The 18,667-nt window shown below is 36.9% G+C and overlaps 2 protein-coding genes across 2 annotated transcripts in view; one reads left to right on the forward strand and one right to left on the reverse strand.

The window, feature by feature from the left end:
* Positions 1–1,833: 1,833 nt before the first annotated feature.
* On the forward strand, positions 1,834–5,303 carry LOC108909523 (WD repeat-containing protein 46). Its single transcript, XM_018713894.1, has 8 exons — positions 1,834–1,916; positions 1,969–2,354; positions 2,449–2,851; positions 2,904–3,139; positions 3,190–3,354; positions 3,415–3,649; positions 4,559–4,654; positions 4,707–5,303. The coding sequence occupies exons 1-8, from the start codon at positions 1,908–1,910 to the stop codon at positions 4,914–4,916; spliced, it is 1,740 nt and encodes a 579-aa protein (XP_018569410.1). The 5' UTR covers positions 1,834–1,907; the 3' UTR covers positions 4,917–5,303.
* A 99-nt stretch (positions 5,304–5,402) lies between these two features.
* Positions 5,403–18,667, reverse strand: part of LOC108909526 (protein crumbs) — a 57,298-nt gene continuing 44,033 nt past the window's right edge. Inside the window, exons 7-15 of the mRNA XM_018713896.1 lie at positions 18,077–18,544; positions 14,806–15,384; positions 12,706–13,162; positions 12,054–12,541; positions 11,303–11,895; positions 9,789–10,946; positions 6,449–7,256; positions 5,955–6,232; positions 5,403–5,816 (exon numbers count right to left, since the gene is read on the reverse strand). Coding sequence (XP_018569412.1) covers positions 5,589–5,816; positions 5,955–6,232; positions 6,449–7,256; positions 9,789–10,946; positions 11,303–11,895; positions 12,054–12,541; positions 12,706–13,162; positions 14,806–15,384; positions 18,077–18,544 — 5,057 coding nt within the window. The 3' untranslated portion in view covers positions 5,403–5,588. The remainder of the gene's footprint in view (positions 5,817–5,954; positions 6,233–6,448; positions 7,257–9,788; positions 10,947–11,302; positions 11,896–12,053; positions 12,542–12,705; positions 13,163–14,805; positions 15,385–18,076; positions 18,545–18,667) is intronic.

Here is an 18,667-nt window from a genome sequence, read left to right on the forward strand (position 1 = left end):
CATAAACATGACACTACCCCCGGGGTTTACACAGACGAGCCGGCGAAGCAAGAAGAGCGCCAGAAGAAAGGGCCCTAGCCGGCGGGGCCCAGCCAGGACAAAAGGAGGTCCCACAAAGCGCCTACACCGGCCGCATTTGCGGTCGGGGTAGACGACGGATGGGGCCCACCTACGAAGGCTGTCCAGGCCTACACGAGATGAGGCAGGATAAAGAGGGATAATCCCCCTCGATCCCAAATCATTGAGGCCAATTTCTAGCCATGGAATAATGGCGCATCACTGATAAATGAACCCTCCGAAAATTTACTTTCTGTTTGGTATATTGGTACCTCTTGGACCTTTTTGGTACTTTTCTTGCTTCATCTTTGGTACTAATTTTTTCCGTCTGTTGGCAACACTGTTTCTATGGATGTCTGCAGCCTGACAAACTGTAAGTAGGGATGCGCGGTTATGAAAAAAAAACCGGTTAATTAATAACCGGTTAATTTAAGAAATAAAATAACCTGTTAGGTTAACCTAACATTAAATAACCGGTTATCCGCTTATTATAGAAATGCAGGTTTTTTTTAATAACGGGATTCGTGAAAAATCGGTTATTTTGGAAAAATTTTATTACTTCAATAAAATCAACAATAAGTTGCATCACAATAAAAAAAACAATGTAATTTTCTTCATTTTATTTATTATTTCACATTTACAGTTTACATATCCCAATAAACAGAGTCCAAAGAATTTAAAAAAACAATTTCATTTGTATGAGTATGAGTTTGGTTACCTTGAGCCGAAAAAAAGTTCCACACATCACTCTTCTTGCTTGTAAATTTAGGCATCTTGGATCTTGGTCTTGATTTTTTTTTAATTGCAAAAACGAACAGCACCTAAAGTACATAAACGTGAAGTTTAAAGTTGGACAATGGACAATTTATAAATCAATTGTCAACTGTCATTGTAGACCACAGATCTAGATCTGTGTTGTCGTTGTCGACCGTGACGGTAGAAGGCAGTAAACTCTGTACTACGTACCATAGAGTTCATTGGTAGACAGATAATCTAGGGTAGACAGTTACGCGCAAGGCTGCCAATAGAAATAGAGAGAGATGGGCCACTCACGTCGTTCTCGACCACGGATTCTTAAATTAATTCGTGTTCTCGACTGAACCTGATCAGTGATCCGGATCGGATCACTGACCCGTGACAGTCGGGCCTCGAAAATATTGCGAGGCGGATCGAATATGATCCGCGTACTACCTAACTTTTTTCATCTGCCTGCCTGCTTTTACTAAATAACCGTTATCGCCGGTTATTACATCCAGGAAGCAGTTAACCGGTTAAACCTTAGTTTGAAAATAACCGGATATAACCGGTTAACTACATAAAGTATAACCGGTATTCGTAAAAACCGGTTATTTTTGCGCATCCCTAACTGTAAGTACTTACTGTACTTACTTATTGGAGATGCACTGGAACGCATAAATGTAGCAACATACAAAAATTAAAAATATTATATTTTATCGTAGGTCTCCCAGAGCATAATCAGTTAGATCACATCGGCTATGAAATAATTCGAATGTTGCGTTTAGCAGAGTATAGAACCAAAAAATACATGTACTCAGGGGTTAGGGAGGGTAGAACCTAAGAGCATATATTACTGGAGGCAGCGTCTCAGTGGCCTCTAAGGGTAGGACTGAGAAAATTCTGATCACATTATTGTGCACTGGAAAGCGTAAAAATACATGGAAGATTGTTCTGGATTGCTCCAATTGGTACAACCCTACCATTCTTGCTCGAAGGTGCAAACGAAAACAGGTCAGATCGAAAAGAAGAAGATGAGAAAACCTAACCTACACCTACATCTAACCCCCAAAATTTTTAAATATTTACGTATGCATGTACTTGTTTAATTAATAATGGGAAAGGTAATATTATATTTAAAAATGAAAATTTTCTATAATTCCATATCATTTTTAGCCCACTCAAAGATATTTTTCACAACCATCAGAAACAGAATCAGATAATACGAAAAATAAACAATCTTCGGAGACTAAATGTGAGAAAGTAATATCTTATAAAATAGATAATGTTAAAAAACAACCGTGGGGTAGACGGCAAGCTGATAGACGTTCTAATAAATTTAAGAAAATTGTAAAACATAAGCCAAATCCTACACCTAAATTTAAGGGCAAAGTTAAACCATCCAAAGAACTTTTAAAGAAATATGATAAAGGTAAAGGAGTTAACTTAAAAAGTGTTAAAACTAATGTACATCAAAAGAAAATAGAGAGAAAGGAGAAAAACATTAAATTTGCAATAGAAAAAGCTGCAAGTACTGAGGTTTTGTTAACAGAGGATGTCGGGTAAGTTGTTTATTGTATAAACAAATGTATGGTAAATTTGATGTACACAGTTCTTATATATGTAAGAATTAAATGGAAATATTTTTCTCCTTAGTTTTCTTGAAGCTGACTCTGGTGAGACAACAACACAGTTTACACAAAAACAAATTGTGAAATGTGTGGATATAGCTTCTGCTGCTAAACATTTTGATTTAAACCTAGACTTTGGACCTTATCGTTCAAAATACACAAGAAATGGTAGACATCTACTGCTGGGTGGGAAAAGAGGACATGTTGCTGCCTTTGATTGGGTTACAAAAAAATTACATTGCGAAATAAACGTCATGGAGTCTGTTCATGATATTAGCTGGCTGCACATTGAAACCATGTTTGCTGTAGCTCAAAAAGACTGGGTTTACATGTATGATAATCAAGGAATAGAATTGCATTGTGTAAAGAAACTCAATAAGGTGTCTAGGATGGAATTTTTACCATATCATTTTCTTCTTGGAACTTGTGTAAGTTTTAATATAACAGTCCCTGAACGTTTCTAAGAATTACAGTTTGTAGAGTGAAGAGGGTTATTTAAGTTGGTTGGACGTCTCTATAGGTCAGCTGGTCGGTCAGTACAATACGAATTTAGGACGACTCTCTATATTAACACAAAATCCGTGGAACGCAACTCTCGCATTAGGTCACGCTAAAGGTGTGGTTTCATTTTGGGCACCGAAATCGAGGGACCCTCTAGCTAAAATGCTTTGTCACAAGGCGCCCATTACAGCACTTCAAGTAGATCCTACCGGAACGTAAGAAATTATTTATAAGTTGCTAATGTCATAATAATGTAATTATTTAGGTACATGGCCACATCTGCCAGCAATCGCGAATTAAAAATATGGGATGTAAGGAAACTTGAAGGACCCGTGCAAGAGTATAAACTTATAACAGCTGCAAATAATTTGAGCTTTTCGCAGAAGAAAATGTTGGCAATCGGAATGGGCAATGTGGTAGAAGTCTACAGGTTAGTAAGAAAACAGGTTTCATGCAGTTTGTTGATGAAACTATAAAATAATCCTTACAGGGATTGTTGTGCCACGGCAGCAAAAAGGGCTTATTTGAGGCATCGTTTCGTCACTCCGATAAGTAACTTTAATTTCTGTCCGTATGAGGATGTACTTGGTGTGTCTACTGCTCGTGGATTTACGAGTTTGTTAATACCTGGAGCGGGAGAGCCTAACTTTGACTCGTTAGAAGCCAATCCATTCCAGTCGAAGTCCCAGAGGAGGGAAGCCGAAGTTAAATCATTACTTGAAAAGGTAAAATTCATATATATATTTTTTTAACATGTATTGGGAATTAAGGAATAGACATTTCAATGATTAAAAAAAATCAGTTTTGAGGAAAGAAATTGAAGTTTTTTTTTAAATTTGCCTGCGTAAAAATGTAAACAAATGTCTTTCTATCTCGTTTACATCAATTTTTGGCAGACAAAACTGCTGCACAATTTTAGAATTTCATACTTTTTAGCAAAAAAAAAACAATCTACATAATCGTGATGTTATGGCAGTATTTTGGTAACAATTCCTGTTTACTATTTATTATGTCAATTAATTCATCTTTGTTGTAAATATGGGGCATTTTAAACAAAAGAAGTTGTGTAGTGTATCGGTTAAAATTCCCATTACCACTACTTGTACTGGCAGAAAGTGACCTACTAATCTGTAGGCGACACGACTTGTTTTCCCTCTAGGCAAAATGATCTGATCTATTTACTACAAATTGAAAATGCTGGACGTAATACGTAGCTCTCAATATCATTAAGAGGGCTCTATAGCAAATAGGCAACCAACAATACATTTTTATAGATTTTTATTACACAGTTTGTCTAAATATGAATCAATGCACAAATGACAAGACTTTCCTCCATTCTAACGCAGATTTTCTATAAAATGGAGTTCGTTTGAAACTCAAATAACTGTTTCGTGTAAAGAAATTTCTAATTTGCGATGCCGCTTGTTCAAAAGCGGCAAATAACAAATTTCTCTACAACAAAAAAGTAATTTGAGTTTCAAACTAACTCCATTTTATAGAAAATTGCGTTAGAATGAAGGAAAGTCTGTCATTTGTGCATAGATTTATATTTAGACAAACTGTGTAATAAAATCTATAAAAATGTATTGCTATTTACTATAGAGCCCTCTGGATAAACAATACTTTTGTTTTAGATACAACCTGAACTAATAACGCTGGATCCTACAGCTATTGCCGAAATTGATTTACCGACCTTGAGGGATAAAGTTGAAGCAAAAAAGAAATTACTGGTATGTATTTCTTTTAATATTTCTTGCACTCTCCATATTTAAAATTTTGCAGCACCTCAAACCCCCGAAAATAAATTACGAACCGAGGAAGAAAGCGAAAGGTAAAGGAGGATCCGTCAAAATGGCAAAGAACAAGAAAATCTTGCAGGAACAAGTGAGAAAGGAGTTTGTACGGCAGAAGAAGGAACTGTTACCTCGAGAAGAAGAAAAGGACAAAAGACCTACTCACGTTTTAGATAGATTTTTGCCTAAAAAAAGCTAGAATATAGTAAAGTAAGCATTAAATACGTTTTAAAATTAATAATCCTTTATTTATTACATGTCATCGTTACAATATTTAAAAATACAAATACTATTAAATTACCTAAAAAAAAAATTGGTCATTAGGTAGATGTGAATATATAAAATATGTACATTTCATAATTACTTTGGTTTAGATTATTTACAAGCAAAAATCTAAAACTGTACGAGTTTTTAATCCCTTATATCACAATGCTTTATCATGGACGGCGGTATTCATAAGAATTTCTAGTTTTGTAGCTTATATAAAAAGTCAAATAAATATCTATAAATTAGCTACTAATTGAGTATAAACAGACGAGTCTAATTCATAAAATTAAGTACAAAACGGTTAAAATACCACTTCCCTAAACTTCGTTATTTTACTTTAAAAAGTCGAGTTAATACAAGCGCAAGTTATAATTTTGTATATTGCCCGGGAATATTCTTTAAAAATGTAAATTGAGTATTTTTCTGCAGCACCTGCCATATTTTCCTTACTTAACGCAGGTCGAGTCTTGAACAGCCTTTTTATGTTGTTATTCATGGAAGATTTCTCAAAAAATGTTGCACTTTACATCTTTTTTTATACTGTCGAATTGTGTTAAAAAAACTGTGGAAAAATTAAGTACATAGTAGATGAGAATTCTTAAAATTAAATGAGTCTCTCTTCGGGCGGTGGTTTGAGGACGTGATCTAATTCCACCCGGGGGTTGCAGAATTCTTGAGCGCTTGGGCTATAAGTGCCCCTAGTCGCTCGTTTGCTCCTGGCGATGTTCACAAGAACTGCCATACTGATCGCAAACGCTATTACGAGGACTAGGACTATCGGTACTATTATGTACAGAATATTTAGGCCACCATCGTCTAGGCCAGCTGAAACCTAAAAACAAACAGGTGCATTTAAGATATACAAAGGGAAAATGTGTAAATACATTTTGTCGCGCATCATAACGGGTGACGAGACGTAGGTTTCAGAGTTTGTTATGAACAGTTATTCACGTATCAGTGTTTCTCTTACCTTCATATCGGTACAATTCTTTCCGGAGAAGTTTTCTTCGCAGATGCAAATGTAGTCGGGTTTATCTATGCACTGGGAGAGACACGTACCATGGACGCAAGGATTCTCAGTCTCACAGGGGTCGTCGAGGTCGCACTGGTGACCACATTTCCCTTTAATACTGTCGCAGGTGCACCTGTACGAACCGGGCAGATTATCGCATGTGCCGGCTCTCCCGCAGGCCATTCGGATTGTGCTGCATTCGTCGATGTCCATCTCGCAGAGCAGTCCGGTATATCCTGATAGAGGGAAAAAGCGATACATTATTATATATAGTGACATTTATATAATTTTTTGTTTGTTGTTTGTTTTTTGTATTCCTTATTTTTATAATCTTATTCTTATAACCTTCCCAATTTGAATAAACTAATTTCTTTATCAAAAATATTTAAAAAATTTATATACAACATTAAAATGCGAATTCTATATCTAATTCTATTAACTATAATTCTTACCCGTGCCATTGCAGTCGCAGTCGTACCGTGACAGCCCATCTATGCAAATCCCTCCGTTCTGACAAGGACTTCCTCCCGTAGGCGATACACACTCATCGATGTTAATTTCACAATATTTTCCTTCGAATCCTGCCGTGCATTGACAGTACGGTACCTCTCCTGTCGTATTGCAATGTCCTTGTTCGCAGTGCTTCTTCATACAGTAAGCCGTATCGCACAGTGGTCCCTCCATCCCCTCGGTGCAGAAACACGTGAAATTATTACCGGTCTGTTCATTAGGCCCTGTCTTGCAAGTGGCGCCTTCCCGACATGGCCTGTTCTCGCAGGTTATCAGTAACGGAGCCTCACACTGTTTTCCGACGAAATTCTCGGGACAATCGCACTTAAAATTGCCAATGAGATCATTGCAGGTGCCCCCGTGCTTGCAAGGATTGCTTAAGCATTCATCTATTTCGTCTTCGCAGTGTTCCCCTTCATATCCTAGTAAACACTCACATTCGTACTTGGCGACCATGTCGATACACGTCGCGTTGTTCTGGCACTGGTTGTTCTCGCATTCGTTTATGTCCATGGAGCAGTCGTCGGCCGCATAGCCGGGTTTACAGTTGCATTTGTATGTGTCCGTGTAATTTACGCAGGTTCCTTGATTGAAACAGTCGCTGTTGTAACACAGAATACAACCGTGGTTTATTTTCGAAGAAGGGTCAAGTTCGAATAAGACGGAGGTGTAGTTTTCGTTGGAATAGATTTCTTTGGTGGTGAAGTAGGGCAGTAACACGCCGTTGAATCTTATCTGTCCTAGGCAGCCCTAAGGAGTAAATAATAAGTAATTCAACCTTACCAGAATTTGTATGTGGAAATGAAAGATTAATTTTTTTTTGTTTCTGTCCAAGTAATTAATAAACATTTTGAATACAGGGTGTCCGACATATTGCAAGGGTAACTTCTTTGGATGAAAATAAATTGATTTAGAATACGTTGGTAAATAGATATCCAAATAGTTAAATATTTGGATATTTATGTACCAATATATTTTGATTGTAGGTGAGGTATAACTTCCTAATTATGTCACTGTGCCTATTGGTACAAAGATTTGTTACCAAGTTTGTTCCACCTAGATCTATATTCATCACGTACTGACAGGTTAGCAGGTTGCTTTTTGTCAGTAAGTACAAAGCAATGTTTTGTGTAGGCAACCATTGATATTTAAGATATGACATACTTTAGGGTCTATTCTGTAAGAGGAAAGTTAAATTTTAAAGGGGGTTAAAATTTCGTTGCCTGTTATTTTTAGGTATATTCTGTATGAAATATATGGTTATTTTTAACAGTTGTTAAATAGAGCCAGTGAAATGGTATTCTGTATGACATTTTTTCAGTAAAATTTTAACCATTTCTGTTAAGTTTAGACGGTAAAAAGTTAATTTTAAAGGTTCCCAAATTGGTACTGTTAAACTAGTTTTTTTTTGTATAAATTAAAATCTGAAGAGATAAAATATGGCATTCGATGGATTTATTCCCCTGGTACTTGTTGAAATTGACGAGAATAATAGACAAATGTAAGTTTACTTTGAAAAATTCATATAATTATCAAAATGAGGTTAGACAGTCCGATTTTCCATTTTCTTCTCGAAGAGAAAGCAGAGCAGAGACAACTTCTTGATAACAGTGATTCTTTCCAGTTGCCAGACATAACATTTTTAAAGTTGTTTCGTCTTAATAAACATTCTTGTCAGCAACTAATCAATAGCTTAAACTGTACACTTAAATCGACCTATAAGGGCAACCAGAATTCCTCCACATGTTCGAGTTTTAATAGCTTTGAATTTTATTTGGACAAGGAAATTATCAGTTCTCAGTTGGTCACGGATACAATTTTTCAGTGAGCCAACCCGCAGTAAGCAGATGTGTAGCTGAAATTTCAGACTCTATAACAACGTTTTTGTCAACAGTGTCAACATTAACGAAAGAGAAGAAATAATGAGTGGTTTCAGAGACATGAACCATAAAAAGTTAGGTTAAGTATCAATACTTTGTCTTCTTTTTCGTTTGAACTACAATATCTGAATAACCATGATCGCTTTAACAGACACGCTAAAATTTTAACTATTAACTAGTTCGTTAAAAAGAACAATAGAGGACAACGTTAAAATTCAGAATTTTAACCATTCGTCAGATTTAACCAAGGCACTTATAGAATAGACCCTAAAGTAAGTTGATTATGGTTTGGTTATGTTATTACGAGTTTTAAGGTTATATGATATATGCAAGTGGCTCCCATTCTCATTCGCTTCCCGTAAAACGTAAACGAAGTATTCTATAACGTCCTTTAATAAACATTCTCTTTTCCTTGTCCACATTAACGAAAAAGAAGAAATAATAGTGAGTGGGGTCAGAGACATGAACAATAAAAAGTTAGGTGAAATACCAATACTTTATCTTCTTCTTCTTCTGTGTGAAATAGTTTGAGCACGTTTGAATCCGAATAACCACGATCGCTTTAACGGACGCACTAAAATTTCAACTGTTAACTAGTTCTTTAAAAAAAACTTTATAGAATAGAGGACGTTAAAATTTAGAATTTTAACCATTCCTCAAATTTAACTAAGGCGCTTACAGAATAGACCCTAAAGTAAGTTGATCATGGTTTGGTTATGTTATTACGAGTTTTAAGGTTATATGATATATGCAAGTGACTCCCACTCTCATTCGCTTGCCGTAAAACGTAAACGAAGTATTCTGTAAAGTCCTTTAATAAACATTCTTGTTTCCTGTCAACATTAACGAAAAAGAAGAAATAATAAGTGGGTTCAGAGACATGAACAATAAAAAGTTAGGTTAAATATCATTACTTTGTCTTCTTCTTCTTCTGCGTGCAATTGTTTGAGCACGTTTGAACTACAATTTCCGAATAACCACGATTGTTTTAACAGACACGCTAAAATTTTGACTGTTAACTAGTCCGTTAAAAAGAACTTTACAGGAAAACGTTAAAATCTAGAATTTTAACCATCCGTCAAATTTAACCCAGGCGCTTACAGAATAGACTCTTTGTAAGTTATATCCGCAACCAGATTGATATCATTTTTTTTTAAACGATGCACTATAACGACATGCAACAAGCATAGTTTTTTTTGTAGTAAATAAATGTTTCATAAAATATGTTTTCTCTTAATTTAAAAAAAATTTATAGCAAAAAACAAGACTCTTTCAAATGCTAACTGAAATAAGTTTTTGTATATCTTCGGCAACCTTGGGCTAAACAAAAGTGGCTAAAAACGTACCGAAACCAAAATTTCGGAAATAATGAATGTAATATCTAAAATCCATAAAAACATACCTTAAAATTATCTGTTTTCTTATCCCTGTCCACCTTATACAGCAGAACATCTTCGGAAAAGTACTCCCCGCCATTCTCTAACGAGTTGCTGATAAACGACTCGACCGTCGTCGTATCGCTGACGGGAACGTATCCTGTCATGTTGTAATCAGTATTTTCGATAACGGTTACATAATCGAAAGTTTTGTTGTCGCTACCACCGATGTACAGCTCTCCGAATTTAAGTAGTTCAGTAAAAGTGTGCCAGTCGAAAGCGGTGATTTCAAAATCGGGGGATTCGTCGATGACATTTTCCGTAAAACCACCCCTGACCGTGTCACCCTTGAAGATAAAGAACAAAGATATCCACTGTCCCTCGAATCTGTCTTTTCGGAATCTGCTCGTGACGTTGCGTCCATTGAAGCTGAATTCGACTACCACCTCGTTGTGGTAAATGAACACCACGAAGTAGTTCTCTTTGTACTTTGCGAATAACATCGTGCCCCACGAGCGTGTTCGATAGTTTAGTTCTAGAGATTCAATACCAAACTCTTCTGGAGTTAAGCTGGTAAAGTGGTACTTCAACGGTTCTTGTAGACCATTGAAGGTACTATTCGCTATACATTCGTACCCGTCTTCCAGATTTTTGCATGTCGAGTTATTCGGGCAGCTTTCCAATTCACAAAATTCTAATTCGCTGCACTCTTTACCCTTGAAACCCCTCGGGCAATTGCATTTGAAGTCGTTCCAAGTATTTTCACACTCTCCGTGGCTGCAGGGCTTTAACCGGCAGGAATCGTCAGAAACGACTCCTTCTAAAACTGTGTTTCTATCAAAAGACACGTTACCAAATGATGGCGGAATGTCTAGATCCAGCGCTTCCAAGGGGAAGAATTCGACGATCATCGTGGAAGAACCGTTACTAATCTGAACGTCCTGGATAATTCCCTTGAACGGGACATTGCCGAGGTTCGTAGTAGTTGAGGCGGGAGCTGTGGGCAGTGCCGATTCCATTTTAGCCACTGCCATGTTCTCGTTAGTCTGCCGAACTATGCGCGTCTGTGGGTGGCCCCCTAAGATCAGCTTTTGGGCGTCTAAAGTTCCCGTAGCTGAAATTGTCTTCCTAAAATATTCTGTTCCGTTCAGTTTTACTTGGACCAAAGTAACGTTTCGAATAACCTTAAAAGAAATTAAGAAATTACTACAAAGAAATAAACTGAACAGACATGTGTGCTATCGCAGCCAAAAAATTGTATATTATTCATTCTGGGTAGAGGGTTGTAACATTAAGTGGAGGACAATTTTTTTTCCCTAAGGGTAATAATATATTCCCCAGAATATTAATTTGAAATAAATTTTTTATAAATTCAAGTTACAATTCCGTTTTGAAATGTTTACAGCAACGGAAAATAATTTTGTAAAACGTTATACACCCTGTATAAGAATTTTAAAGCACTATGTTTAATTTACGAATCTGTGTCTATGACTTCCAACATTGTCCTAATTTAGCTAAATTATTCTGTTTGCTTTCTTACCTCGATCAGATGGTTATATCCGTTGTCCAGTTTCACCCCTCCGACGGTATAACTTTCCGAAGGCCCGTCAAACTGGATCTGTACGTTTAATTCGCCGCTCTCCAACTGAGCACATATGCAAGTATCACGAGACGATGTCGTTTGAGGACTGGAAAACAAACCGGATCCCAAATAAAATATCTGTCCCTTCGGCTGTCTAGTTCTTATAAACATACTCAAATCCACGATGGACCTCACGGCACGGCGGGCGTAATCCGCCACTTCTACCGTAACTAAGGAATTTATAATTTTTTCGTTTCCGAACGTAGCGGCGGTGTAGTTGTATTGGCACGTGTGACCGAGATAGGGGCGTTCGCAGGTACAACTGAAGTCGCGCCATCTGTCTGTACAGTGGCCTCCGGAATGGCAGGGGTTTGGGTCGCATTGAGGTTCTCGCAAACAACCGATGTCGACGTTTTGGAATGTTAGCCAAGGCGCGCCTCTGGTTTGGGCTTGCGGTAGCACAACCCATTCCCCGTTTATCATAACGTCCTCGGTACATCCCACCAGGGATGGCTGGCCGTGGGTGAGTTTTCTAAGATTACTTGGTGTGCCTAAGATGACAAAATAAATACTTATTAAATTTAGTAGATTATACAGGGTTTAAAAAAAGAATGTATATTTATTTTTGTAATAATTGTTAATTTCAGTAAATTATGCCAATAATTTTTCGAAATAACTAAACGTTAACGTTACACAAGGGGTTACTCACCTCCAATGTAGGTCACCGGAAAACTGGTGGAAGTGACGTTATTATTCTCATTGTAATTAATGGGGTAGATGGTTTGCTCGTCGTTCGCCGAGAGAACCAAATGTGTAGAGTTAATAGCGACGAAAACCTTCTGCCAGTTGCTGTCGTTTAAGTTGGAGCCGATAAATACCCCTTCCCACCTGTTCAGTAGGCTCGAATGCAAATTCAACCGTCCCTTCGACAGTTCCAAAATATAATAAGTTAGCCCTTTGCCCAGGGCCAACAATCCGTCTCCAAGGGTGGTTTTAAATCGGAACTGTATGTCGTAACCCTCCTCTCTGCTAGTGTTGATGATAACAAGGGAGTTGCCTGACAGCGACATGGTGGTTATAGTTTCGCAGGTGAGTCCGTGGAACCCGTTAGGGCAGGTACAGTTGAACTTGTGCTCGACTTCGTTGAGGAGGAACGGTCTGCAGTGGCCCTCATTTTTGCAGGGATTGTTAATACATCTACACGAAAAAAATATCTCAATGTTGTATTAGTAATTGGGGAATAGTAGAGAACGACGTAAACGTAGGGAACGTTGAAATATAGGAGTAAGTAGTTCAAATTTTTTACGCAATTTGTTGTGAAACAAAAATCTACTGTTTGAAAATAATTGTTAAATACGCACCCCGTGAGTTCAACGGAACAGTTCTTCCCTCCGTACCCGGGACTACAACTACAGAAATACGTGGCTACTTGATCGATACAGCTTCCGTATATACAAGGCCTGTACTTGTCACACTCGTCAATGTCTATCTCGCAGTGTTCCCCTTCGTAGCCTTCGTCGCATTCACAAATGTAATGGCCGACTTTATCTGAACAGGTTCCGTAGTGGCATGGATTGCTTTCGCATTCGTTGATGTTTATTTCGCAGTTTTGGCCGGTGACTCCGGGTACGCAGAGGCACTCGTAGCCGTAGGCATCGGAGAAGTTAAATGGGCGATAGAATGAGTCCGGGAGGGTGATGTTGTACTGTGACATTATGTTCGGATTATAGAGAGTCATATTCGATCTCTCCAGGCAGGTGCCGTTGAATTGGCATGGGTTGCTTTCACATTCGTTGATGTCTATTTCGCAATTCTTTCCTAAAAGTAAACAAACCAAATTGTTTTTTAAAAGATGCACAGGCTGTACACTATTTCTGTCTGATGTGTCATATGCGAAATTTTGTCATCAATTTTAGGATTTTTCAATTATATCAATTTTTAGCTTTATACTATCTTTTTTTTTTCTATTTTCAGTGCGTTTTATACATTTTAGATGTTTCAGAAAATGAGATTTTATTCTAAATTACAATCACCAGTTTTACAAACGCGATAAAAATTGTAATAGTTTTCAAATGTAAAATTTTAGAGATATAGAGAAATCACATATTGCTTTTATGTACATCATTCGACATTATTTTTTTAGCAGAAACTGTTAAAGGTGCATTTTTTAAAAATGACTTGACAAACTCGCAATTTGTTGGTGTGCATGCATAGTCAACATCAGTTCTAAAACGGTATATGCAAATGTACGGATTTAAATGAAATATATCATAAATATTTGTAATTTTGTAAAGTCTCATTGGATGTATTTACATCATGAATTATACCCATAGTGAAAATACAAGTACATATTAAAGATTTTATCACATTGCGGACCTTTCTTACACATCGTCATTGTAATCTTAAAAACGTAATTAAGTGACCTATTAAATAATATCACCGTTTTTTTGACATTAACATTCTCAAATTGTGCATTAAAAAAACGTGCGTTTTTTGCTTATAAACAATTTGAATAAAATTGTTGCTATTGCTATTCTCACCGAAAATAGATGCAATGGATAGCTGGCAAAAAAATACAGTTTTAAAATAAAAAAAGTACCCTCTACAACCAACAGGAGCCAAGATAAGAATTTTTTCTTAAAAAATCGTAGCACAATTGTTTATAAATATTAAGACTTGAATTTTTTGCAAAATACAGTTTACGACGTAAACTACGATTTCCCGTGAATTGCACTGAAACATGTGGAAAATTAATGACTTACGAGCCCTTTAAAGAGAAGGTACTCGCTAAGTAAACTGTCCGGTCGCAGGCGGCATGGTGGTGGGGGAAGCTCGTCCAAGCGGACGCGCGCGCGAGAAAAGTTAATTCTAAAGTTCAAATTGATGTGCGCTGTAAATTTTGCAATATTACTTATTTTCTTTTTTATCTGGGGTAGCTCGATGAAAAAATTACAATGGGCAAATTTACGAATTCGTAGAATAGCCCTGAACCCCAGAAAAAGTGCATCTTTTATAATTAATTTTTTTTAAATTACAAAAATGTCACAAAAATTATTGTTAAACGAAATATTAATTAAAATTTCAATTTCGGAATTATTTTACTATTATTAAATAAATAAATGAAACTATCGTTCATTTAAAAAGTTATTTTTTTACATATTAAGGCAAAGTAAACTTGTTTTTCAATATTTTGTTAGCTATTTAATTACGATTTAAATGTAAAATTAAAGTAATGTGGTCTGTGAGTCACTTTTCGCTAAAATCGATGGTTTTCCCAGCAAAGTGAAAAAGCTAATAAAAGTTTTTGACTTACGAGATGAGAGATGTCTTGTATTATGTTCCTTTAGACAATTTTACAATAATCTCGCGGATAGGACTTTTTTCGAGTTTCTCTTTTAATTTCGCTAATTTTGCTGGTGTAAAGGTACTAAAGAGTAGTTCACTGATAAAACGTATGTTACCTTTGTATCCCCTATAACAGTTGCAGTTGTAATCGTTGATGAGATCCTCACAATATGCTCCATTGTGACAGGGATTCCCCTTGCAATCATCTATATTGCTCTCGCAGTGCAACCCCTCGTAACCCGTATTACTGCAGTCGCAGCTGTAACTGTTCAAGCCGTCCCTACAGATGCCTCCGTTACGACACGGAGACGATTCGCAATCGTCGATGTTAATATCGCACAATTTCCCCGTCAAACCCGGCTGGCATTTACAAGTGAACTCGTTTATGCCGTCGATACAGGTGGAACCCATCGCACACGGCATGGGGTCACACTCATTGATGTTAATTGAACAATCCTTTCCCTCGTAGCCTGGCGGGCACATGCATTCGTAGTTATTTATGAGGTTAATGCAGGAGGCGTTGTTACGACAAGGCATGGACAGGCATTCGTCAAAGTCTAGGTTGCAGCGTTCTCCGGTGAAGCCGGGCATGCAGTAACATTGGAAGCTACCCTCGGTGTTAACGCAGATGCCGTTGTTACAGATTTTCTCGCTGAATCGGTCACATTCGTTTATGTCCACATTGCAAGTCGGTCCTATAGGAGAAATGGTTAAAATAAGTGTTGTGTGATACACTTTATAGATCGTGCTGAAGCACATGATGACACAAGGATCATGTACTTTAAAGGCAGTTATGAAAAACCTAAAATCTTCAAATTTAACCGTCTGTGACTCGAAAAATCATGATAATGAAAACATTATAAACTAATGCAAAAAATTAAAGGATCAAAAGAATTTCCAAAATGAATGCTCTCGAGCGTGTCTATAGCAGAATAAGTCAGAAAAATCGCGACGCGATTTTATATTGAAACTCAAACCAATGAACGCGCAGGAAAGCGAAATACGTAGAAGGTGGAGCTTACGTTTACCTCAGGCGAATATATAAAAGCGCACGCCACTAAGCCAAGTCAATCAGTCGATAATCATTCACGAGGCCGGTCAGTCGCTATCACACGTCTCAGCCTATCCAGTCATAATAATTATCAAACAACGGTATCAAAATACCCATCATACTTTGCAAATCGCAATTAACCTTCAAAACATTCAATCGTCGCACAATCGCTTGCATAGCGATAACTTCCCCAACATTCACGCAAGTCTACTCCTGTTCGACAGCTTACTCATCGTCGAAGTATCAACAACCCAAAAACGCGTAATTAATTAACCGTCCAAGTTGGAGTTATAGGATTTAGTGCTGCAAACGAACTTTACAAGCAAACAGTGACAGTTTATAACCTTTTCACCGCTCCAGAAAACTTAATATTAACCATAAACAATTCTCCGAGTGCCGTACTGTGTGAAAATCCATTCCCGATGTGCTATAAACTTTCTACGCTCTCGAGCTAACCGAAATGCTTTCTTCACTATGTTTACGTACGCCATCACTGGGTTCAAAGTGTTCTTTCCATTAACAATCAGTCTTTTCATTTACAAAAAAACCTACCTCCCATTTCCTAGTGTTGTTTTGTATGTATGTTGCCTTGCCGACTCCCAAAGGATTAACGTCGCAACCTACAAGGTAGCAAGAAACCAGGAAGCAGCTAGATATCGCAAGTCTACTAAGGTCTAATAATTTACACACTCATTCACAAACAAAAGAACAACATCAAAACCGCCGCATAAATAACAAGAAAACAAGGGTAATTATGGTTTTTTAGAAAATTGTAGGTTAAATTAGAAATATTAACGAAATGACTAATGATAAGCATGACTTTTTACAGTTCGATATACCCAGAAGAACCCTGTGAAGTTTCATCTCGATCTAGCGAACCGTTTCTTTGTTTCAGTCAAACTTTTGAAAAAAATTAAAGAGTCACGTTTTTTGAGCTTAAATACTTCATAATCATGATCATCAACCATTTAAATTTAATTTTTTTTTCAGAGAAGAAAAAGGGTTGTTTTGAAAAAAACTGTTTTTTAAATGATTACAGACTGCACAAAAATTAGAAAATTTGTCTCAAAAAACGGTTGAATCGGAGTCGAAATCTGGTTTGGGTCATCAACTTTAATTTTAATTTAATTAAAAGTTGATGACCAGAAGCATAGGACGGAAAAGCCAAATCGTGCTGGAAACAATTGGATTTTGTTTTCTTCAATGTCCAGAAGATTTTCCAAAAAAACAAAAAAAAAACTTAAAAAATTGAAAGGTCATTTGCAGTAAAAACGTGAACCTGTAAAAAAAATTTTTTCCAATTTAATCATGATTATGAAGCTCAAAAAACGTGACCCTTTAATTTTTTTCAAAAGTTTGAGTGAAACAAAGAAACGGTTCGTTAGATCGAGATGAAACTTCAGAGGGTTCTTCTGGGTATATCGAACTGTAAAAGTCATGCTTAACTTCTGATTTAGCCTTCTATTCTGAAAAACCATTCCTGTTTTTTAAAATTCGCGTAAAAGATGAAAAGAAAAAAATGTACCGAAAAGTTGTGGCAGCATGTTTAGGAAATTTATTCCAGTTTTCAAAACTGCCTTTCAATTCTCTGTATGACCATTTGTTGCCGAGATTTCGATGATTGAAAGGATCCTTTTCCATTAAAAGTCCGATATTTCGATGAAAAATGGTTGTATCGAAATAAAAAAAAAAGGAAATTGAAGCTGAATAAGCAAGCTATCTGGTCCATGCAATGGCTTAGCTGAAAAAAATTTTTCAAGTCCGTGGACTCGGAAAATAAAAATTGCAAAATTTTTTTGTCACACTATTTCTTAGAATAGCATGATACCGTAGCTCCTAAAAAATTTCGACCAAAAGATCTAAAAACTAGAATTTTGGAGCTTCAAAATGCTTTTTTTTAATTCTTGATATGTTCATTTTTCACCTAAATACAGTTTGTGAAAAATCACTGAAAACTTTTGGAAATTCGTTTGACCCTTTAATTTTTTGCATTAATTTATGAACTATTTCTATTATCATTCTAAACAAATTCACTCATCAGTTTTTTTGAGATACAAACAGGTCACCCTGTGTAACAAACTTATCTACTAACTGTTCCTAACGCAACAAAAAAAAATAGAACACCCCTGTTATAGATATCTATCACCGTCTGCATTATTTTAGTCACAACTGTATAAAATTACAACTCTTAAAGCAAAGAGGAAGTGATGACATGATGAGTGGAAAGAAATTGTTAGTAAAAATCTGTCAAAAATAAAGTTGAATTTAACTGAGTAAAAAAAATGCTTTTTTAAATATACCGAAAGTTATACTACCTTCAATTGTTTTATTCTTACCTGTATAACCAGTACCGGTACAATTGCAGCTATACTGGTGCGTGACAGGATCTGAATTACACGTCCCATTGTGACACGGCTCCTTGGCGCACGGGTCCACGTCCAAACTGCAATCCGGGCCTGTGTAACCGGGCGGACACCTGCATTCGAAACCGTTGACCAAATCGACACAGACTTGACCCGGCGGACAACTTATGCCCTCGCAATCGTCGATGTTAATCTCACAAATCTCTCCCGTGAATCCCTTTAGACACTGGCAGGTGAAGTCGTGTTTGTTGGGCAAAGTTATGCAAGTGCCGTTGTTCCTGCAAGGTCCCAATTCACAAACGTCGTAGGGTTTCTCGCAGATGACGCCCATCCACTGGTCGGTGCAGTTGCAGTAGAAGCCATTGATCCTGTCGACGCATGTGGCCCCGTTCAGGCAAGGGTTCGATGCACACTCGTCGATGTTCGTTTGACATTTGATTCCTAAACTCAAAGAAATGAGAGTTGAAAAGACGGCGTAGCATATTATGCGATGACAGCAAAATACATTCCAATTAAAATTGATCCGTTACATGCAAATTTTAAGGCTGGCCATTCTATTATGTT

This window comes from Anoplophora glabripennis, unplaced genomic scaffold, assembly GCF_000390285.2.
Source record: "Anoplophora glabripennis isolate ALB-LARVAE unplaced genomic scaffold, Agla_2.0 scaffold251, whole genome shotgun sequence".
NCBI lineage: Eukaryota > Metazoa > Arthropoda > Insecta > Coleoptera > Cerambycidae > Anoplophora > Anoplophora glabripennis.